The sequence below is a fragment of the Trichomycterus rosablanca genome, chromosome 18 (assembly GCF_030014385.1).
Source record: "Trichomycterus rosablanca isolate fTriRos1 chromosome 18, fTriRos1.hap1, whole genome shotgun sequence".
Classification (NCBI taxonomy): domain Eukaryota; kingdom Metazoa; phylum Chordata; class Actinopteri; order Siluriformes; family Trichomycteridae; genus Trichomycterus; species Trichomycterus rosablanca.
In genome coordinates, this window is record NC_086005.1 from 18,653,094 (window position 1) to 18,678,088 (window position 24,995).

The 24,995-nt window shown below is 40.1% G+C and overlaps 1 protein-coding gene across 1 annotated transcript; it reads left to right on the plus strand.

Annotated features, from left to right (window-relative positions):
* Positions 1-980: 980 nt before the first annotated feature.
* On the plus strand, positions 981-24,525 carry LOC134332276 (metal transporter CNNM3). Its single transcript, XM_063013846.1, has 8 exons — positions 981-2,352; positions 2,525-2,668; positions 2,757-2,915; positions 5,488-5,657; positions 9,665-9,761; positions 10,881-11,011; positions 14,951-15,077; positions 22,426-24,525. Exons 1-8 carry the CDS (start codon positions 987-989, stop codon positions 22,488-22,490), a joined length of 2,259 nt encoding a protein of 752 aa, XP_062869916.1. The 5' UTR covers positions 981-986; the 3' UTR covers positions 22,491-24,525.
* The last annotated feature ends 470 nt before the right edge of the window (positions 24,526-24,995 follow it).

Sequence of the window (24,995 nt, forward strand, 5' to 3'; positions counted from 1 at the left end):
TTGTATATCAGATAACAGATTTATGTTCCCTACATAGTGCACTAGATAGTATTTTAGATATGAATTTATGTTCTCTACGTAGTGCACTAGATAGTGAATTAGACAATTGGTTTATGTTCCCTACACAGTGCACTAGATTGTATATCAGATCACGGATTTATGTTCCCTACATAGTGCACTAGATAGTGTATTAGATAACGCATTCATGTTCACTACATAGTGCACTAGAAAGTATAACTACATGATGATTTGTGTTCCTTACATAGTGCACTAGATAGTGTATTACATAATTAATTATGTTCCCTACACAGTGCACTAAATTGTATATCAGATAACGGATTTATGTTCCCTACATAGTGCACTAGACAGTATATTAGACAATTGATTTATGTTCCCTACAAGGGGACGTCTGCTCATACCAGCACAACACACACTAACACACCACCACCATGCCAGTGTCACTGCAGTGCTGAGAATGATCCACCACCCAAATAATACCTGCTCATTGAAGAACTGGGTGAAAGCAGGTTAAAAAGGTATGCAGAGAATCAGATGGACTACAGTCAGTAATTGTAGAACTACAAAGTGCTTCTATATGGTAAGTGGAGCTGATAAAATGGACAGTGAGTGTAGAAACAAGGAGGTGGTTTTAATGTTATGGCTGATAAGTGAAAACTGTCGTGTTTATCTCACGTTACTTGCCATGGTGGGCGTGGCTTTATCGTCTTTAATCTCATTGGTCTGTAAGAACATACACGTAGTTCCGCTATATAAAAAAAACTGTCATCGTTACTCAGTGTCTGACCGCTGCGGATAAACTGAGTTTGTTTGTTGTTTTCTTGTTTATTTTTACTGCTCTGGACATATTAAACATGGCTGTGCGGGCAAGGACGTTTACCAGAAAAAAACAAGTCGGAGGGTAGGCCGAGGTGGGCCAGTTCGTATCACATGATCCGCGACTAAACCCGAGCTGCCCCGATTCCAATATGGTGGTCGGCTCTCAGGATCTCCGTGTCTCGTTGTTGATACTGTTGGTCTGCGGATTCCAGTCGAGCGTGAGCAGCCAAAACTCCCGGCCGCAGGTAATCGGCCTGCGACTGGAGAAAGATGTGCAAGACGACCAGGTGTACATGCGAGAACGGGTTTTAATCGCACCGCACGGCTACAGCTTTAAGCTTCGGGTATTCGGTTCCTACCTGTTTAATGGAACCTGGCCGTGGCTCGCTTTCGCCCGAAAACATAAAGACGCCGATGCAGGTGCTGTTCAGGATACATGTGATCAGGAGAACCTGCGCAACTCCTCCGCTTTCCAAGTGCGCGGAGAGTTTGAAGCAAATGAAGCCAACAGCTTCTTGATTAAAGTCCAAACCGCGAAGAAAAGCATCTTATTAGATCAAGGAGATCCTTTTTTGCATCACTTGTGCTTGTTTAATGGAAAAACCTGGGAGACAGTGGGGCAGGATAGATTTCAAATAGAAGACCCTCCTGACTGGATCCCTACTTGGGGTCTGGCCCTAATTATCATCCTGGTGATTCTCATATGTGCTTTGCTACAATGTTTAAACCTTAGTTTGCTCTGGCTTGACCCTCTTGAGCTCTATGTCCTGCACAGTTGTGGATCAGAGCACGAAAGAAAGCTTGCAAAGCGCCTGGAGCCGATCCGTAGAAGAGGCAACTTTCTTGTATGCTCCCTACTGTTCCTGTGTGCCTTGGGTCACTCAGTCCTTGGGGTGATGTTCTACCGCAGCTTCGGATCCATCCTACCTGCTGTATTCGTTTGTGGCACTCTCATATTTCTGGTTGCTGAGCTGCTGCCATATATAATAAGCTCAGGTTATGGCTTCCAGCTCGCCCCAGGCCTCGTATGGTTGGCCCAGACCTGTCTGATTATCACCTGCCCTTTGTCTTGTCCCTTAGGGCTCGTTCTTGATTTGGTCCTACGGCGGGATGTGAGCACTTGCGGAGTGCGCGAGAAGGTCATGGAACTTATCCGGTCCAATGTGACCGATCCGTACAGTGAGTTTGTTAAGGAGGAGTTCCGGCGCGGGACATTGAGGAGCAAGACCGTGGAGGACATCCTGACGCCACTAAAAGACTGCTTCATGCTGGCCTCAACAGCCGTGCTGGACTTCAACACCATGTCGGAGATCATGCAAAGCGGGTACACGCGTGTTCCTGTGTATGAAGAAGAACGCTCCAACATCGTGGAGATCCTGTATGTCAAGGACTTGGCCATGGTGGACCCTGCTGACTGCACACCTGTGACCACCATCACCAAATTCTACAACCATCCTCTACATTTTGTTTTTAATGACACCAAACTGGACTCCATGCTTGAGGAGTTCAAGAAGGGTGAACTTTAATTTTAACTGAACATACGTTTCGCAGTAGTAGTACAGATTATCAAAGTTTTGGTAGTAACAAAAATTTACTAGGCACATTCCTAAACACATTACCATTATGATTTGCTCCAGCCCATGCCTACAAAATTTATATAAACTCAATTTGCTTTTTTCTTCCTCAGGAAACTCTCACCTTGCCATTGTGCAAAGGGTAAATAACGAAGGAGAGGGAGATCCCTTCTATGAGGTACTGGGTCTGGTTACACTGGGGGATGTTATTGAGGAGATTATAAAGTCTGAGATCCTGGAGGAGTCTGATGGCTATAGTAAGTATCTTGATGTTCGTTGTTCGTCGTGATTTTAGACCTAAATTTTCTTTTATTAAATTATTTTTGCCACTGTACTGTTTTACAGTGAACATGAAAGTAAAACGTCCTTTTCCACCACTGGAGATTCCTCTTGAGGCACCTGCAGTACAAGAGGAGTTCTCTCTGTTCAAGCCGCCTGAAGGGGAGGCGAAAATCCGAACATCTCCTCAGCTCCTGCTTGCCACACATCGCTTCCTGTCCCGAGGTTCGTAATCTATGAAACTTTTTTTGTTGGTTTTAATATAATGCGGCACAAACTGGAAAAAATATTGAATTGATAATTTGTTAATACATACACTGATCAGCCATACCATTAAAACCACCTCCTTGTTTCTACACATGCTGTCCATTTTATCAGCTCCACTTACCATATAGGAGCACTTTGTAGTTCTACAATTACTGACTGTAGTCCATCTATTTTTCTACATACCTTTTTAGCCTGCTTTCACCCTGTTCTTCAATGATCAGGGCCACCACAGAGCAGGTATTATTTAGGTGGTGGATCATTCTCAGCACTGCAGTGATACTGACATGATGGTGGTGTGTTAGTGTGTGTTGTGCTTGTTCGAGTAATCAGACACAGCAGTGCTGCTGGAGTTTTTAAATACCCCTGTCCACTCACTGTCCACTCTATTAGACACTCCTACCTAGTCGGTCCACCTTGTAGATGTAAAGTCAGAGACGATCGCTCATCTATTGCTGCTGTTTGAGTTGGTCATCTTCTAGACCTTTATCAGTGGTCACAGGACGCTGTTTAAAACTTCATTAGCATTGCTGTGTCTTATCCACTCATACCAGCACAACACACACTAACACACCACCACCATGTCAGTGTCACTGCAGTGCAGTGCTGAGAATGATCCACCACCTAAATAATATCTGCTCTGTGGGGGTCCTGATAATTGAAGAACAGGGTAAAAGCAGGCTAAAGAAAGTATGTAGAGAAACCGATGGACTACAGTCAGTAATTGTAGAACTACAAAGTGCTTGTATATGGTAAGTGGAGCTGATAAAATGAACAGTGAGTGTAGAAACAAGGAGGTGGTTTTAATAGTTTAGTTGTGTTGTCTTTTGCAATTTTGATTGGTTGTGTTATGGTCAAATTCCCTAAATAATTAACATAGGGAAAAAGGCACAAATGAAAGGAGACCAATGTGTGTGGCCCATTATGAATCAGACAACAGCTATATTAATAGTTACACGTGTAAAAGTGTTCACTGTTTTAAAACACAGATTGTGAAAACAGCTAATGAATGACTATCACTGAGTTGGCTTGTAGACAGGAGCACTAACATTTACTAGTCCTAAAGTGTCAGATTTTGAAAATATTTTTGGAAACCACCTCAATATCATCCTATTTTAACTATTAACTATTTATTTGAACATTTTGGTCTATATAGGTTGGTCCACATGGTTATACTAGCAGTCTGGCATGTATGTACTTGCAAAAAAGATCTTGCAACTTGAGATTAAAAATATTATTAGTATTATATACACTATATTGCCAAAATTATTTACTCACCCATCCAAATCATTGAATTCAGGTGTTCCAATCACTTTCATGACCACAGGTGTATAAAACCAAGCACCTAGGCATGCAGACTGCCTCTACAAACATTTGTGAAAGAATGGGTCGCTCTCAGGAGCTCAGTGAATTCCAGTGTGGTACCGTGATAGGATGCCACCTGTGCAACAAGTCCAGTCGTCAAATTTCCTCACTACTAAATATCCCACAGTCAACTGTCAGTGGTATTATAAGTGGATTGGGAACGACAGCAACTCAGCCATGAAGTGGTAGGCCACGTAAAATGACATGGGTTAGCGGATGCTGAGGCGCATAGTGTGCAGAGGTCGCCAACTGTCTGCAGTGTCAATCGCTACAGACCTCCAAATTTCTTGTGGCCTTCAGATGAGCTCAAGAACAGTGCGTAGAGAGCTTCATGGAATGGGTTTCCATGGCCGAGCAGCTACATCTAAGCCTTACATCACCAAGCGTAATGCAAAACGTCAGATGAAGTGGTGCAAAGCACGCCGCCAGTGGACTCTAGAGCAGTGGAGACGTATCACGCTTCTCCGTCTGGCAATCCGATACACGAGTCTGGGTTTGGTGGTTGCCATGAGAACGGTACTTGTCTGACTGCATTGTGCCAAGTGTAGGGAAGGGGGGGGGTTTATGGTGTGGGTTGCTTTTCAGGAGTTGGGCTCGGCCCCTTAGTTCCAGTGAAAGGAACTCTTAATGCTTCAGCATACAATTCCATGCTCCCAACTTTGTGGGAACAGTTTGGGGATGGCCCCTTCCTGTTCCAACATGACTGCACACCAGTGCACAAAGCAAGGTCCATAAATACATAGATGAGCGAGTTTGGTGTGGAAGAACTTGACTGGCCTGCAACCCAATAGAACACCTTTGGGATGAATTAGAGCAGAGACTGCGAGCCAGGCCTTCTCGTCCAACATCAGTGTCTTACCTCACAAATGCGCCTCTGGAAGAATGGTCAAAAATTCCCATAAACACACTCCTAAACCTTGTGGAAAGCCTTCCCAGAAGAGTTGAAGCTGTTATAGCTGCAAAGGGTGGGCTGACATCATATTAAACTCCATGGATTAAGAATGGGATGTCACTCAAGTTCATATGTGTGTGAAGGCAGATGAGTGAATACTTTTGGCAATATAGTGTATTAAAGTGGCATTATTACCATACCACCACTCAAATATTGAGCCAAGTTTTAATAACACATGTATTAATGCAGCTCTTCTTTTTACTATCTTTCTTGTAGAAGTGGAACATTTTAGCCCACAGCGTGTGTCAGAAAAAGTGTTATTTCATCTCTTACGGCATCCCAGTGTTAATCAAGAAGTGAAGTTTGACCCAAGCAATCGATTGAGTCCTGATCACTACATTTACACACGAAACCACCCTGTGGACTACTTCATTCTGCTGCTGCAGGTAAGCTGACATGGTCACACGAAACACACTAGCTAATTTCCTTCACTTTCTCATTACAGAACTTCCAGAAAAGTAAGACTGTTCGTGCAAAAACAAAAAGTACTGATTTGTAAATACACTTTGATACATGGCTTAACCTTATCACCTTTCTTTGATATGTGTATAAATAATTTAAAAATCGGGCGACTAGGTGGGTAGCACTGTCGCCTCACAGCAAGAAGGTCCTGGCTTTGATCCCCAGACGGGTCCTTTCTGTGCGGAGTTTGCATTTTCTCCCCGTGTCTGTGTGGGTTTCCTCCGGGAGCTCCGGTTTCCTCCCACAGTCCAAAAACATGCAGTCAGGTCAATTGAAGACACTGAATTGCCCTATAGGTGAATTGGTGTGTGTATGTGTGTGTGTCTGCCCTGCGATGGACTGACACCCTGTCCAGGGTGTTACTGTGTGCCATTGAAAGGCTGGGATAGGCTCCAGCTCCAGGATGAAGAATGTTAGGTATTTTACTCTCTACAGTGTATGGTGCATGCACATGCCTGTAATCTTTGACACTGCAGTAGGCACATCATGAAAATCCAGGAATGCTTTTGTAATGGATATCACCACAGGCACTATAATACTTCCACAGGCACTGGGACACTGTTGATCTCTGCCTCCAGAAGTGCAATTTAAATCTGTACTGCACTGTGGAAGCTATATTGTCAGTAACATTTTGAAAACGGTGCCGACCTCTCTGGTCTTGAGCTCACCTAAAATGAAAATGTGTGTTGTGATCAGATTAATCAATCATTTGTTTATGAAAATAGCAGATGACTGTCAGCAGACCCGACCTGTATCTTTTTAAAAATGTTGTGCAAGGCGCCCAGGTGGCGCAGCGGGATATTCCGTTGGCACACCATCACCGAGTTTCTGAACTCCTCAATTCGAAACTCTGTGTTGCCACCGATCGGCTGGGCGCCATCTAGCGTGTATAATTGGCCAGTTCCTGTTACAGATACTAATTGGCCACCGTATCTGCAGGGTGGGGGCCGGACTATGTGTGGGTGGGTAGGTGGGTGGGTGGGTTTTCATACGCTGTGTAAAAACCTTGATTGGCGGAAGAGACTGTGCAGAATGCATGGGCGAGAAGAGGAGGGCTGTGCACGTGTCGGAAGAGGCGTGTACAGCGACATGCTCTCCTCGGATGCAATCTGGTATCTCTCAGCAGCGGAAGACAAAATTGAGTGCTCTAAATCGGGAGGAAAATGGGGAGAAAATGCATTAAAAAAATTATAAAATGTTGAGCTAACTGCACATTAATCTGAGCCACCAGCTTTAATATGGGAAAGTTGAGAAAGCACTTTACAAATATTATAAATTAGAGAAGTCAACCAAAAAGGCCGGCTTATTCTAAAAGATAATTTGTGAGAATAGTGGGATGTAATTTAAGAATACCCACAACAAACTCAAGTTTTAAGTTAGTTTTTTGATCACATGGACCAGGGGTTTTCAACGTTTTTGAACATGCGCCCCTTTTCGTGTGTCGACCTTGAACTTGCGCCGCCCTCACCCACGCCCCCTCCATCAACTCTTGCACAGAAACCATTGCAAAAGCTCTTGCATTTACATTTTCGGCATTTAGCAGACGCCTTTATCCAAAGCGACTTACAGTACTGTGACAGTATACAGTCTGAGCAATTGAGGGTAAAGGGCCTTGCTCAAGGGCCCAACTGCAGCAACCTGGAAGCAGTGGGGCTTGAACCCCACTTTTGATTTCCAGTCCAGTACCTGCTGTCCAGCTTGCTGTATAATTAACGTTGTGCGCATTATACATACGATGCAATTTTGTTGATTAAAATATTGAAAGCCCTATCTTTTTCAATGTGCAACAACACATTATAGAAATTCAACTAGTCATACATCATAAGTGGTACTTGATTTGATGTAGATGAGAGCAGAAAATGTTACTTCACAGAGCCAGATAGAGGCAAAAGTACATTAATTGCTAAGTTCGCTAGTTCAAGAGACTCCGCATTGACTGACAGTAAACTCAAGTGAGCTAACTTTTAGTCTGACTCGGCTATCACTTTGTGGTAATAGCCAATTTAATTAAGCCTCCGACCTGTAAGGATAGCGAGTCACACAAAATGTTCTGCAGTAGCTGGCGTTTATTTAAATAACATTTAAATAACGTTTATTAATAACAGTGAAAACGGAGAGCCGACTGAGAAGAAAAACTCCGAACGTGCACAAGCTTCACTTCATACGAATCAACACCTGACTCACTTATAGCGATATTGTGAACAGAGCATTTCCACCGATACACCTCTCTTAAAGACACACACACCCATGTCCTATAACAGCAGTCATCGTTTTTGTCACTGATTTATCTTCACCGTTAGCCCTATTTTCAAGTTTTGCTAGCCAATGGTCTATTTTTTAGACTGAACTGGATAACATTAAACGTGTGTGTGTGGTCAGCAAGACTAATCAAATATGTCTCCTGTGGTTGAAAAATGAGTTGCTTTAGTTTTAACACACAGGTTGGAAACCCCTGACATGGACAAAGAAAAAGCTCTCTGGAGAAGAGTTTTAGTCATCTAAAACACAATGACCAAAAGAATGTTTGGAAAAGAAAAATAAGACATTTAAACACAGCAACACCCCACCTACTGACAAGCATGGTAGTGGTGATATAATGCCCTGTGGCTGTGTTGCTACTAGTGAAACTGGTCAGTTGCTGAACGTGGACATAATATTAAGATAACACTTTATTGATCCCGAAGAAAATTGCAGTGTCACAGTACTATACATATTTCACAAGAGAAGACGAACATTATCAACACTAGTAAACATATTAGGACATAAAAAATGCCTTTATTTGTATGTATATGTGACAAATAAAGGCATTCAATCTGCTATAGATTATCCTTGTCCTTCTCATCTAGGCCACAAAGTTGAACCAAAACAAGTCTTACTGGCTGTAAACAAGCACTGGGCAATACTGCTTAAAAATAAATCTCACTAATTCCAGAATTTTTATAGAAATAAAATAGTTAGAGGTAGAATTAGGTACAGTAAGGACAGAATGAGCCCAGATTCTAACATACACATTCACTCAAATTACTTCACATTCTAAGCGATGTAAACAAACGGGTGTTTCACATGAGAAGCTTTTTGCGCTTTGAGCAAAAATCACGAGCCCAATGCAGCAAAGTGCGCAGCGTCTAACTGAACTTGCTAAGGAATACGGTATTCCAAGATCTCTGCGATTAAGAAGCTTAATGAAACAATGTAAAGGTAAAAGTTCTGCCATGTCTCATGTGCCCTAACTGAACTCGCTAAGGAATACGGTATTTCAAGATCGCCACGATATAGAAGCTTAATGAAACAATATGGAAGTAAAAGTTTTGCCGCGTCTCATGCACCCTAACTGAACTCACTAAGGAATACGGTATTCCAAGATCTCCGCGATCAAGAAGCATAATGAAACAATATAGACGTGCAACATCGCGCTAGTCCTGCTGTGGTACCATTAAAGCTTTGTACTGCTGAGGGAAATCATATGAACGGTTATATGAATGGAAACATTGTAGAAATGAAAAAGGATCTTTTATAAACATAGTTTTAAAAACGATGCATCGACTTAAAATATTTACGTCAACGCATTTTTAGCATAGTTGTTATCGACTAGGTCGACCAATCGTGGCAGCCCTATAAAAAAAGTATTTGCCTTCACCCAATTTAATCTATTTTTGCTGATGTGTCATATTTAAATGTTTCAGATCTTCCAACCAATTTCAATAGATTACAATTTTTGTTGTGTTTAGTGTTTTAGTGATTTATGTACAGTATAGAATTATTCAATGATGTCACAGAAGCTTATACAAATTGGTGAGGCCTGTAAAATTGTGGTCGTTAAAAGAAAATGCACATACATTCACACTCAAAAGTACATTTGAATGTTTTGGGATTTCTTCATTAGTTTTTCTAACAGTAATCTGGTTAATCTAAATTGTGTGTGTCTCTGCAGGGTCGTGTGGAAGTAGAAATTGGAAAAGAGGGCTTGAAGTTTGAAAACGGCGCCTTCACATATTATGGTGTGTCTGCTCTGACGGCACCTTCCTCTGGTATGTAAGAACTGATTTATTTGAATAGTATTTAGTATTATTTTCTATTTAATAAAATGTAATTTTTATTTTTAGCATGCACTGTCATTTCATACATTTGACACATTCATCAAAATATATACACCGATCAGCCATAACATTAAAACCACTTGCTTGTTTCAACACACATTGTCCATTTTATCAGCTCCACTTACCATATAGAAGCACTTTGTAGTTCTACAATTACTGACTGTAGTCCATCTGTTTCTCTGCATGCTTTGTTAGCCTGCTTTCACTCTGTTCTTCAATGGTCAGGACCACTACAGAGTAGGTATTATTTGGGTGGTGGATCATTCTCAGCACTGCAGTGACACTGGCATGGTGGTGGTGTGTTAGTGTGTGTTGTGCTGGTATGAGTGGATAAGACACAGCAATGCTGATGGACCACTGATGAAGGTATAGAAGATGACCAACTCAAACAGCAGCAATAGATGACAATCGTCTCTGACTTTACTTCTACAAGGTGAACCAACTAGGTAGAAGTGTCTAATAGAGTGGACAGTGAGTGGACACAGTATTTAAAAACTCCAGCAGCGCTGCTGTGTCTGATCCACTCATACCAGCACAACACACACTAACACACCACCATTATGTCAGTGTCACTGCAGTGCTGAGAATGATCCACCACCTAAATAATACCTGCTCTGTGGTGGCCCTGACAATTGAAGGACAGGGTGAAGGCAGGTTAAAAAAGTACTTAGAAAAACGGATGGACTACAGTCAATAATTGTAGAACTACAAAGTGCTTCTATTTGGTAAGTGGAGCTGATAAAATGGACAGTGAGTGTAGAAACAGAAAGGTGGTTTAATGTTATGGCTGATCGATGTAAATTGTAACAGAAAAATGTTGTGACGTTAGTAGAAGGGTGGTCCTTCTACCCTATTTAAATTAATTAAGCTGAACAATCAAACCCGTAAACGGTAAAAACACTTATGTAAAAGCAAACCTTTTAATGAAATTTATAGCTGTAAAATTTGTTGTTTGAAGTCATAGCCACTTGCATGTCCACAGTTATGAATCTAATGTTTTGCTATTGGTTAATCAAAAGCTAATAAGCTTATATTCTGTATATTCCACAGTGCATCAGTCTCCAGTGTCGACACAACATCGCTCACCCAAAGACGCATTTGAGCTGGGAGAAGCCACCAGCCCATCCAGCTACTGCCCTGATTACACAGTTCGAGCCCTCACCGATCTTCAGCTTATCAGGGTAAAATCAGCAGCTCGCAAACTTTTTTAATGAAATAGCCAATTCTAATGCTTTATTATCGTTTTTTATGAGATATAATTGTACTAAATACAACCCCAAATCAGAAAAAAAAACTTTTATTTGATTGCAGACAGGATGAACCTGAGATATTTCATGTTTTGTCTGCTCAACTTCATTTCATTTATTAATAAACATCCGTTCCTGCATTTCAGACCTGCAACACATTCCAAAATAAGTTTGGACAGTAAAGCATTTACCACTTTGTAATGTTGCCATTCCTTTTCACCACACTTAAAAGACGTTTAGGCACCGAGGATACCAAGTGATTTAATGTTTCAGCTTTTATTTTGTCCCATTCTAACTGCAAACACGTCTTAAGATGTGCAACAGTACGAGTATTTGTGCATGTAACTCTGTATTGTAGTGCTTGACAAAGGTTTGCCAAAGTAATCCCTCACCCATGTGGTTATATCAGCTATTGTTGAGTGGCGGTTCTTGATGCAGTCAAAGTAAAAGTCAAAGTAAATGTTAGGAACACTTACAATATAATATAATAATATGTATGCAGACATAATGCAAAACTCTAGACCGATTAGCTGCTGGGAGGCAGACAGATCGCTAAAAGACAAAAACAATTCTTCACACAACAAAGCTAAGCAGAGTTTAGGTTTTTTCTAAGCATGACAGGACACTTTCTTTCCTTCAGTATGAAACTGTATTCGCTTTTGTTTCTGTCAGGTTTTTGTCCCTGTTATAGATAAATGTAAATGTCATAACTCTGCTTTGTAGTGTTCAGTGTAGTATTCAAGTTTAAAACCCAGTCCATGTGTACAGTCGGGTCAAAAAGTATTTAGTCAGCCACTGATTGTGCAAGTTCTCCTACTTAGAAAGATGAGAGAGGTCTGTAATTTTCATCATAGGTACACTTCAACTATGAGAGACAAAATGAGAAAAAAAAATCCAGGAAATCACATTGTAGGATTTTTAAAGAATTTATTCGTAAATTATGGTGGAAAATAAGTATTTGGTCAATAACAAACAAGCAAGATTTCTGGCTCTCACAGACCTGTAACTTCTTCTTTAAGAAGCTCTTCTGTCCTCCACTCGTTACCTGTATTAATGGCACCTGTTTGACCTCGTTATCTGTATAAAAGACACCTGTCCACAGCCTCAAACAGTCAGACTCCAAACTCAACCATGGCCAAGACCAAAGAGCTGTTGAAGGACACCAGGAAGAAAATTGTAGACCTGCACCAGGCTGGGAAGAGTTAATCTACAATAGGCAAGCAGGTTGGTGTAAATAAATCAACTGTGGGAGCAATTGTAAGAAAATGGAAGACATACAAGACCATTGATAATCTCCCTTGGGGTCAAGATGTCATCCCGTGGGGTCAAAATGATCATGAGAACGGTGAGCAAACTACACAGAGGGACCTGATGAATGACCTGCAGAGAGCTGGGACCAAAGTAACAAAGGCTACCATCAGTAACACACTATGCCAAGAGGGACTCAAATCCTGCAGTGCCAGGCATGTCCCCCTGCTTAAGCCAGTACATGTCCAGGCCCGTCTAAAGTTTGCCAGAGAGCATATGGATGATCCAGAAGAGGATTGGGAGAATATCATGTGGTCAGATGAAACCAAAATGGAACTTTTTGGTAAAAACTCAACTCGTTGTGTTTGGAGGAAGAAGAAAAACCCAAGAACACCATACCTACTGTGAAGCATGGGGGTGGAAACATCATGCTTTGGGGCTGTTTTTCTGCAAAGGGGACAGGACGACTGATCCGTGTTAAGGGAAGAATGAACGGGGCCATGTATCGTGAGATTTTAAGCCAAAACCTCCTTCCATCAGTGAGAGCATTGAAGATGGAACGTGGCTGGGTCTTCCAGCATGACAGTGATCCCAAACACACCGCTCGGGCAACGAAGGAATGGCTCCGTAAAAAGCATTTCAAGGTCCTGGAGTGGCCTAGCCAGTCTCCAGACCTCAACCCCATAGAAAATTTGTGGAGTCCGTGTTGCCCAGCGACAGCCTCAAAACATCACTGCTCTAGAGGAGATCTGCATGGAGGAATGGGCCAAAATACCAGCTACAGTGTGTGCAAACCTGGTGAAGACTTACAGGAAACGTTTGACTTCTGTCATTGCCAACAAAGATTATGTTACAAAGTATTGAGTTGAACTTTTGTTATTGACCAAATACTTATTTATACTTATAAATTCTTTAAAAATCCTACAATGTGATTTCCTGGATTTTTTTTTCTAATTTTGTCTCTCATAGTTGAAGTGTACCTATGATGAAAATTACAGACCTCTCTCATCTTTCTAAGTAGGAGAACTTGCACAATCAGTGGCTGACTAAATACTTTTTGGCCCCACTGTATGTCGGCAGACATCTGGCGTCTTATCAAGGGCTTACCCAAATTTTCTTTCATCTTGGTCACATCATTCTATTCAAAATGCAAAAGATCACAAAAATTGACTGGCATAAAATCATAATTTTGCATTAGCAAGGCCACTGTCAAAGGTAAATTAGCAAACAATCTGAATATTCAAGATGTGATATTCAAGCTGTTATGAAGAAATTTGAAGAATCAGGAGAGGTCAGTGGAAAAAAAGGACTGGAAGGCCAGGAAAACTTTCTCGTTTGAGAGAAGGACCTGGCTCAGCATCCGGCAGCTTCATTGGGATGCCAGGTTGACTTTTCTACAGTCTGAAGAGGCTTGATTATGAATAGTCTTTTTGGAAGAGTAGCAGCCAAGAAATAATTTTTACAAAAAGGGATCCGACTGAAAAGGCTAAGATACATCGATCAGCCGTAGCATTAAAACCACCTCCTTGTTTCTACACTTGCTGTCCATTTTATCAGCTCTACTTATCACATAGGAGCACTTTGAAGTTCTACAAATACTGACTGTAGTCCATCTGTTTCTCTGCATGCTTTGTTGGCCCCTTTCATGCTGTTCCTCAATGGTCAGGACCACCACAGAGCAGGTATTATTTAGGTGGTGGATCATTCTCAGCACTGCAGTGACACTGACATGGTGGTGGTGTGTTAGTGTGTGTTGTGCTGGTATGAGTGAATCAGACAGCCACGCTGCTGATTTTAAATACTGTGTCCACTCACTGTCCACTCTATTAGACACTCCTACCTAGTTGGTCCACCTTGTAGATGTAAAGTCAGTGACGATTGCTCATCTATTGCTGCTGTTTGAGTTGGTCATCTTTGAGACCTTCATCAGTGGTCACAGGACGCTGCCCACGAGGTGCTGTTGGCTGGATATATTTTTGGTTGGTGGACTATTCTCAGTTCAGCAGTGACAGTGAGGTGTTTCAAAACTCCAGCAGTGCTGCTGTGTCTGATCCACTCATACCAGCACAACACACACTAACACACCACCACCATGTCGGTGTCACTGCAGTGCTGAGAATGACCCACCACTCAAATAATACCTACTCTGTGGTGGTCCTGTGAACATGTAGAGAAATAGATGGACTTAGATGGTAATTGTAGAACTACAAAGTGATTCAACATGGTAAATGGAGCTGATAAAATGGACAGTGTAGAAACAAGGAGGTGGTTTTAATGTTATGGTTGATCGGTGTATGCTAAAGCTCACAAACACAGGAATTATGACCAGTAAAAAAACAGTATAATGGACAAATTCAGCAAATTAAATACATTTGACCAGACAAAACATTAAATTTCTTCATTCTATTCATTCTGTCTGTGATAAAATAAAAGTAAATGTAAAACACTGCTTTTTTTTTATTTGCATTTTCCATACTAACCTGACCTTTATTTTTGGAATTGTATGATTTGTATTAATAACATTAACTATGTGTTTTTTGAACAAGGCTTTAATATTTTTTGACTGCATTATTCTATGAAATGACGATGAAATGTTTTTTGTGTCTGTTTTTTTCCTGTGCTTAGGTAACTCGTTTGCAGTACCTCAACGCCTTGATGGCATCACGAGTAGCACAGAGCCATGATCCCCATGAGATTAAGATTCTGCCCAACAGCCAGACAAAACTTCTTAATGAGAGGAACACCACCCAAGGTACAGACCTTTAACTGAGGCATTCAGTCAAGATTTGGTAATAAACCACCGTGCAAGTTCTGAAATTTAAGTGATACTTGACCCTTAAACATCAGTTTCAGTAATTAAAGCTGTGTAGGTAATGTCATTCTTGCTTGCCTTAAAACATACAGATGCATTAAAATTCCTAAATGTGCTGAGATCAAGAGAGACTACCTAAATGTCTATTAAACTACAACCAAAATTCAGAAAAAGTTGGGACAGTATGGAAAATGCGAAGAAAAAAGAAAAAATGCAGTGTTCCTTACATTTACTTTGACTTTTATTTGATTGCAGACAGTTTGAACCCAAGATATTTCATGTTGTGTCCACTCAACTTCATTTCATTTGTTAATATACCTTCATTCCTGCATTTCAGGCCTGAAACACATTCCAAAAGAAGTTGGACAGGGGCAATTTAGGGCTAGTAATGAGATAAAAAAAAAAACTAAATAATGATGTGATTCCAAACAGGTGATTGTAATCATGGTTTAGTACAAAAGAGTCTTTGATGAGCAAAGATGGCCAGAGGATCTCCAGTTTGTCAACAAATGTGTGAGAAAATTATTGAAATGTTTAAAAACAATGTAACTCAAAGATTTGCATATTTCTCCCTCTACAGTGCTGTTTGTTTGTTTATTAGGATTTTAACGTCATGTTTTACACTTTGGTTACATTCATGACAGGAACTGTAGTTACTCATTACACAAGATTCATCAGTTCACAAGGTTATATCAAACACGGTCATGGACAATTTAGTGTCTCCAATTCACCTCACTTGCATGTTTTTGGACTGTGGGAGGAAACCGGAGCACCCGAAGGAAACCCACGCACCTTCTTGCTGTGAGGCGACAGTGCTACCCACCTCTACAGTGCATAATATCATTAAACGATTCAAGTAATCGGGAGGAACCACAGACGAAAAGGACCATCCAGACTGTTATCAGGAACAAGTCCAAAAGCCAGAGTCTGTCATGGTATGGGGCTGTGTCGGCGCTCTTGGCAAAGGTAATTTACACTTCTGTGATGGCAGCATTAATGCAGAAAAGTACATTGAGATCTTAGAGCAACATATGCTGCCTTCAAGACGTCATCTTTTCCAGGGACGTCCATGCATTTTTCAACAAGACAATGCAAAACCACATGCTGCAGACATTACAAAGGCATGGCTGCGGAAGAAGAGGGTACGGGTACTGGACTGGCCTGAATGTGTGGAGAATTTTGAAACGAGAAATGCAATGGGACAAAATAAAAGCTGAAACACTAAATCACTTGGTATCCTCTGTGCCAAAACGTCTTTTAAGCGTGATGAAAAGGAATGGCAACATTACCAAGTGGTAAATGCTTTACTGTCCCAACTTTTTTTGGAATGTGTTGCAGGCCTGAAATGCAGGAATGGATGTATATTATTAATAAATGAAATGAAGTTGAGCAGACAAAACATGAAATATCTCAGGTTCATCCTGTCTGCAATCAAATAAAAGTCAAAGTAAATGTAAGAAACGTTTTTTATTATTTGCATTGTTCATGCTGTCCCAGCTTTTACTGATTTGGGGTTGTATTAAACTAAACTTTTTCTGTTCACCTGGAAAGTATGGGTTCAGATTTTGGCAAATTTTCTTGAACAGTAACTGACTGTAAGTAGTCTGTGGTTAACCATTACCTAATGGCCCATTGCAATCTGTCAAAAACAAACACATCACTGCAGTTCGTGTCAGCAAGTCTTTGGACTTTTTTAAATGAAGCAAAAATACAGTAATCTGTAGCACACTTGTAGTTATATCATTAGTCCTAGTTAAAAGTGCCATGAACTGGCATAGTGCCCTGAACTAGCCTGGAGCTGTTGCAGTGGGTTAAACATGTCAGTTCGGTTCTTTTTCTTATTTAAACATGAAAACAGAGCTACAGCTCTCCACACAAAGAAGCAATAGAGTAAATCTGTTGAATTATGACCCAGCCTCCCTCAGTGTACATGCAGCACTTTGAGAATGTTGCAGTTCAGTTAATATTACACATTAAAATCACAAAAGAGAAAGCTCTTTCTTGTCAGTATGGAGGTTGCTGACATGTTAAACTTTTCACTTGTGGATCCATGCATAACTTACGTTAGCTTGAACGTTTTTCTTCTTCCCTAGTATAAAAGTAGAACTGTTTATCTCATAATAACGACACTGTTGTTTTAATACAGTCAAGCCGGAAAGTCTGCACACCCCTTCCACCTTCTCCACGTTTTATTACGTTACAGACTCATTCTATAATAGATTGAGTTCATTTTTTGTCACAAAATAGCCCACAGTGACGAAGTGAAAGCCGGTTTTTAGACGTTTGTGCTAATTTATTATTAAAATCAAATGTAAAATATCATATGTACACAAGTGTGCACACCCTTTGATATGACACCCAACCACCATCATTCATTAATGGAAGAAGTTTGGAACCACCAAAAATCCTCCTAGACCTGCCCACCCGGCCAAACTGAGCCATCGGGGAAGACGGGCCTTGCCCAGGGAGGTGAGCATGAACCCGAGGGCCACTCTGACAGAGCTCCAGCGTATCCTTGTTGTATCATTTTGACCCCATGGCTTGGAGTTTGCTCTGATATGCACTGTCAACTGTGGGACCTTATATAGGCAGGTGTTGGCAATCTTCAATCATGTCCAATCAATTGAATTTACCACAGGTGGACTACAAATAACTTGTAGAAACATCTCAGTGAAAACAAAATGCACCTCAGCTCACTTTTGGTTGTCATATGAAAGGGTGTGCACACTTGTTGTATATTAAAGCAATAAGCCACGAGAGGCCGTGCATTACTGTGATTTTAGCACGGGGATGACGTTTTTTAAAAACCTGCTTTCACTTTGTCATTTGGGCTATTTTGTGTAAAATTTTGTGACAAAAAATGAACTCAATCTATTATAGAATGAGTCTGTAGTGTAATAAAATGTGGAGAATGTAAAAGGGTTGTGCAGACTTTCCGGCTTGACCGTATATGTAGCCCAGTGATACTCAACCTTTTTTCAGTCACGGCACCCTTTAAAAGTATTCAAAACCTCAAGTCACCCCAGTCTAAAATGTATTAAAAAAAACTTACACTCTGCCTCCCTCAGACTGCTAACACACAAAAACACTACAGGGAAGAGTCATACTGTGGTTGCATTACATTAGGTTTCAGAACAATCCTCTTATTTCTCAATTATTTGTCATTATACCACTAGCACTGCTCATTGTCTGCATGGTTTCTCTGTAGCTCGGTTATGGCTCTCAAACTTAAACTCAAAAGAAGCTTTACTGGCATGACAAATAAGGACATTCGTATTGCCAAAGCTCAGTTACAGAGAAATAAAAAAAAGAACAAATATATACAAAACAGTTACATGTGCAAAAATATAAAATAGAGTAAAATATTAATAAAACAGTGCAAAATAATAACAAAATTACAATATTTACATTAATGAGGTAATGAGCTCTCTCTCTCTGTGTGTGTGTGTGTCGCTTGCTCTCTCCACGATACTGAAAGTGATTTGAATTTCGACAATAAACAGCTTTTATTATGACTGATTAATTCCCTCTACTGATGGAAGTGGAATGGTTGAATTACAGCTGATAAGAACTGCATAGAAGTGTAAATATGTATTATAACGGCTCTCAGAGGCGCGACTTGGTTCCTTTTGTTCATTTTAAAGAGCCGTTTAATAGAATCGGATCGTTCGCGAACAACTCCTCACTATAGGCAACGCACGCAACCCGTGTTGACGTTGTAGCATGGGGAAAGGGGCGTGTGAGAAAAATTTTGATGTTTGAGGCGGCTAATGGTCTACATTTTCATAAGTTGACTTTTTTTATATTTTAAATTTATTTCATAATATCAGTTACGTCAGAACAGTTTTGACGACACCCCTGATGAAGCCAGACTGCACCCCAGGTTGAGAAAGGCTGATGTAGCCCATTGCCTTGAGATTAAAATACATTGTGTAGCTGTCGTTTTGTCAGTGTCTCCCATTCATGGCATTTTCTTTCCAGCTCTGCATAGAGTTGTGGTGTGAGCTAAAACAATAAATATTGTAATAATTATTGCTAAACAACAACACCTAGCACTATATAACAGATTTATAACTGACAAAACAGTATCATTAACAACCCAAGTCTAGACTTGTTTTTACTGAGTCATGTTAGAACTGGGTAAAGTATCACATTAAACATCAACTCCTGGCAATGTCTGTAGTACATATACAGTATTACATAGTAGTCAACTACAGACACTGTATAATTTGATAAACTTGACACTTGTTCTTTTCTCTTTCCTCCTGTGTTTTTTTTCCTCCCTGACTGCAACCCTAGATTTTCCTCTTCACTTTTCATTCTTTGACACAATTGACAACTACTGTTAGGGTACGGTTGCATCAGGTAAAGGCAAGTTTAGTTTTATGCATGTATTTGTGTGTTGAAACATCAAATTCACTTTTACATATTGCACAAAAAACATGCAAGTCATTTTAATCAAGTAATGCAATGGGAAATGTGAATGCTGCCTTTTTAATCAGCCTCAATTTCCTTTTCTCCATTCATTAAGAAAAAGATTCCTTGCTTGTGTAAGTTTTACACATTAAGGTGTCTTTATGTAATGTGAATTTTTTGCATCGTCAGTGTAAATTGTAAGGTAGGTCATACCCCAAATTTACATTGGATGCATCATGTGTTGTGTTGCTTTAAAGTCGGTTAGCTTTGCTGTGTGTCAATGGCAGTCAGCACACAAAAGCATGAAAATCATTTTAATAATGGTTATACAGTATATAATACAGCTGTTATTACAATTGTTTTTACCTGGGAACCTGTAATAGGTCTGTGAGACTGTACAAACACAGAATATGATTTTAACCCTTGTGTGGTGTTTATAGTTTTGTTACTCAGCCAATGTTTGTGGGTCTGGTGGACCCACAGCATTATTGTGTTTTTAATTCAATACAGCCATAACCTATTTAACATACAAAATATCAGATGTTTACTTTACGATGTTTACATGCAATAAAGACAGCATATTTGGTTAACATTTACTATTTACCTATTTTAGATCATATTTATAAATAATAGTGCCATCCGTTTGTTGTGATAAAATATAAAAAAGAAAAAAAACTATTAAAATATGGCTGGAAAAACATGTTTACTTTGAACAAATCTAAATGAAACATTTCACACTACACGACTGATCGGCGATAGGGGGTTTCACACTACACCATCTATCACCAACTGGAATCGCAGGCGAGATTCTCTGGTCTTCCAAACTACGTTTTGTCACAAAGACACACGCAAGAAGTGACGAAAGGTTTAATGATACCATGTCCTAAAATGCTCATCAACAAGTAGCGAGCGATCAAAGTTTGTGTGCTGATGTGCAGCGTAAAATCAAGGAGAAAAAATAAATGAATCTGAGTGGATTTGGCTTGGATTGTTCTATAGTGAGTTGGAGGTTAATAAATATTATTTGCAATGCAATGTTGGTGTTATGTTTTGTAGAGAACAATAAGGTCAAAAATACTGTAAAACTTGTGCGTGTGCCAACGTATTCTGATAAACTATATTATGCACCCTTTTACAACGCCTCCCCTGCGTTTCCCCCCACACCGTATCTTGCATTCTCATTGGCTGTTTGACATAGCACTCATTGCCAGTTGTGCGACTCAGATCAAGATATTTGACATGCTAGAGCGCTCATCGAGCTGCTCGGATCAAGTTGTTGACTAGTTTACACACAGCGATTGAGAGCCAAGTTTCGAGAGCCAGCAAATCTAGCGCCAACCAGTCGGCGAGTGAAAATCAGGGCAAAAATTGTGTTGTGTGAACTAGGCATTAGAAACACCAGCCTGAACAGATACAGTATCTGTATCAGTCTACACAACACAGTCTATTCATGCTCACCTATACAAAACATGAGGGTCAGCTTTACTGTGTGTGTTACATACATTCATTTGATGTATGTATGCTGTGTCTGTCTGTCTGTTTTTCTCTCTGTCTCTGTATCATTATGTCTCTCTGTATGTCTGTCTCTGCCTGTCTGTCTATTTCTCTCTCTCTGTGACTGTCTGTCTTTACAGTGTAAACTCATTAAAACGTGTTATTTTATATGTTCTTCACACAAAATGAGCCAATGGCAAGGAGTCTGAGGTTAAAAAAATAATAAATAGCATCATTTTTCTTTTGGTAAACATTGAAAACGGGTCCCACAGACCCAACCACCACACAAGCGTTAAATTAAGTTAACATTGTATAGAAAGTAAAGCTGTGTTAAATTTGTCAGAATTTGTCTATTATTATTATTACTGATTTCCATGTTTTATTAGTAATACAGAAATACATCAGCCATAACATTAAAACCACCTCCTTGTTTCTACACTCACTGTCCATTTTATTAGCTCCACCATATAGAAGCACTTTGTAGACTGTAATCCATCTGTTTCTCTGCATGCTTTTTTTTAGCCTGCTTTCACCCTGTTCCTCAACGGTCAGGACCCCCACAGGACCACCACAGAGTGGGTATTATTAAGGTGGTGGATCATTCTCAGCACTGCAGTGACACTGACATGGTGGTGGAGTGTTAGTGTGTGTTGTGCTGGTTAGTGTGGTATGAGTGGTTCAGACACGGCAGCTCTGCTGGCGTTTTTAAATACCGTGTCCACTCAGTGTCCACTCTATTAGACACTCCTACCTAGTTGGTCCACCTTGTAGATGTAAAGTCTGAGACAATCCCTCATCTATTGCTGCTGTTTGAGTTGGTTATCTTCTAGACCATCAGTGGTCACAGGACGCTGCCCATGGGGTGCTGTTGGCTGGATATCTTTGGTTGTTGGACTATTCTCAGTCCAGCAGTGAGAGTGAGTTGTTTAAAAACGTCATCAGCGCTGCTGTGTCTTATCCACTCGTACCATCACAACACACACTAACACACCACCACCATGTCAGTGTCACTGCAGTGCTGAGGATGATCCACCACCCAAATAATACCTACTCTAACAAAACATGCAGAGAAACAGATGGACTACAGTCAGTAATTGTAGAACTACAAAGTGCTTCTGTATGGTAAGTGAAGCTGATAAAATGGACAGTATGTGTAGAAACCAGGAGCTGGTTTTAATGTTATGGCTGATGGGTGTATGTCCAAATACATTCACAAATGATTTACAAATTTCAGCTTAAACAAAATGTTTAAGACAGACCAGAGTAATTAAGCAGGCTTTTTGTACATCCCTATACTCTTTTTCTGCTCACTGTGTAAGAACATGTATAGGCTCGCAGTGGAATCTTATGTTTATTTTTCACTTTCTGGGTTTTGCAGGTACAAGCAAGATTCAGGAATGCAGAACTGAAGAAGCACCATCATGCCAGACAGAGGATGTCTGATAAAACTGATAAATTGTGGACCTTTAACACAGTTTTAACCTTTTATGTCTTTAATCCCTAGATGGTTTTTTCTCCTTGGTGCTCACACCAATTTTACTGCGGGTAAGTTAGTTTGGCTTGTGTGTTTTCGGCATGGTCAAGTGTCAAAGCCTTTACTGTCTCTCAGAGGCAGCATGTTAAGGCTTCTGTCAATAGACAGAGCAGTAGCAGGGCAGCAGGAACTGCTCGGTTTTGCTTTCTACATTTAAATAAGATACACTTTATTTTTCCCAATTTATGTTCAGATCTTCTAGGCTTTACACTTTAAGAATTGATTGCTAAAAGAGTGTTGAAGCAGACTCTTGCTGAGTTGGGAACATTAAGGGTATTTTTCTACCTGTAGTATGTGTGATTTTACATAGGAAAGTACAGTTTTCCCCCTTTTTATTTTCTTTAAGTTTTTGCATATTTGTCACAGTTTCAGATACAAATACAATCTGATATAAACAAAAATAGTTTTATAATCATTTAATTTATTAAAAGACAAGTTATCCAACACTGTTCGGCCCTGTGTGAAAAGTTAATTTCTCAATTTATTAGGCAACCAAACATATATAAGTGATAACTTGGCTCACTCACTAGATTCAGTTCTTCCAGAAGTCCACTGACAACTCAGTCTTCATTCCCCTGAAATAAGGTCAGCTTTATAGTTCCTCAATTAGATAGAAAAAGGCAAAACCACTGCTAATCAGGAGCTAAATAAAGGCTAATCTTACGTATTAGACCACAAGTCATGATTTAAAACTTATTCAGATGCTGAGGAAGGACTTTAAAAGGGCAAACCTCCTGTGTGGCTGAATTTAAGCAATTCTATTTAAATAGTGGGCTAAACTTGTCCATTGTGATGTCAAAAACTGATCTCTGGTTATTGAAAGCCATCTATTGCAGTTGTTTGCTGCTAAAAGTTTGGGGGTCGTTTTCTATAATCGATAAAATGATGGACTAAATATGGTTTTGCGTTTACTCGGGTTGTTTTGAGCTGAAACGTGTGGCAAATAAGCAGAAATAAAACAAATCAGGATACAGGCAAATACTTTTTCATAGCACTGTAACCATATAAGGTATAACAGGTGTATTAAGTACCTTAAATAAGTTTAGGATAGAAATATACAAATTAAAAGTACAGAAATATCCCCAGCAACAAGCAAATGTACATTCCAGTATTTCTGACAGTGCATCCTTTTTTAATAAGCAGTTTCAGTAAAATCAGCCAATATACTTTAGATAGTTCAGTAATAGTGTATGACTGGCCAAGATCAATACTATACCAAAACTCAGAGTATTATAAGGTGGATGGAGCCCTTTACTCCATCACCACACCTACTGGTTGACATGCTTGCTGTATTTACAAACATTATAATACTTATAGGTCTCCCATTACATCTTGCACATTTTGTATAACTGTACATGTCATAAGGCATTTACAAAACTTCCTTTCTGTTTGCTAGCTGGCAAAGCACCCCCTAGAGTTCAAAACTAAAAGATCAAACATAAATGGTTGTATTTTACATATTGCCCCTAAACTAAAGGGATTTTCACTATTAGGGCACATGACTCTGACAGAACTTCACATTGCTAATAATTTGTGTTGGTAAAAAGAATATATTAACATTTATGTAACTCTGTTTACAAATAATCGATATTAAGGGATTACAGTGTTCAACAAGTATATAGTGACCTGAGCCAGGTCTTTGCCAGGTCAACAACAGCGTCTAACATTACGAAAACTCGCTTGACTAAATGGGCACAAATTTCTACAAACAATTTTGTGGAAAATCCTCTCAAAAAGTGGAGCTGTCATAACCAACTCCACTTTGCCCATGGTTGATTATTTGATGTCCATGATACACATACATTTGGCCATATAGTGTACCTCAAGTTAAGTCAAATGTGCAGAGGTCTGTCCTCTCTTTCTCTCTCTTTATATATACACATACACATACCTCCTTGTTTCTACACTCACTGTCCATTTTATCAGCTCCACTTACCATATAGAAGCACTTTGTAGTTCTACAATTACTGGCTGTAGTCCGTCTGCTTCTCTGCATACTTCTTTAGCTTGCTTTCACCCTGTTCTTCAATTGTCAGGACCCCCCACAGAGTAGGCATTATTTAGGTGGTGGATAATTCTCAGCACTGTAGTGACACTGACATGGTGGTGGTGTGTCAGTGTGTGTTGTGCTGGTATGAGTGGATCAGACACAGCAGTGCTGCTGGAGTTTTTAAATACCGTGTCCACTCACTGTCCACTCTATTAGACACTCCTACCTAGTTGGTCCACTGCTCATCTTTTGCTGCTGTTTGAGTTGTATTGAGAATGATTCATCACCCAAATAATACCTACTCTGTAGTGGTCTTAGGAAAGTTCTGACCATTGAAGAACAGCATGAAAAGGGGCTAACAAAGCATGGACTACAGTCAGTAATTGTAGAACTACAAAGTGCTTCTGTATGGTAAGTGAAGCCG

Coding starts and splice junctions, on each gene's coding strand:
- LOC134332276 (XM_063013846.1), top strand. CDS start 987: ATGGTGGTCGGCTCTCAGGATCTCCGTGTCTCGTTGTTGATACTGTTG. Junction 2,669..2,756: donor GGAGGAGTCTGATGGCTATA/GTAAGTATCTTG, acceptor ACTGTTTTACAG/TGAACATGAAAGTAAAACGT. Junction 9,762..10,880: donor TCTGACGGCACCTTCCTCTG/GTATGTAAGAAC, acceptor TATATTCCACAG/TGCATCAGTCTCCAGTGTCG.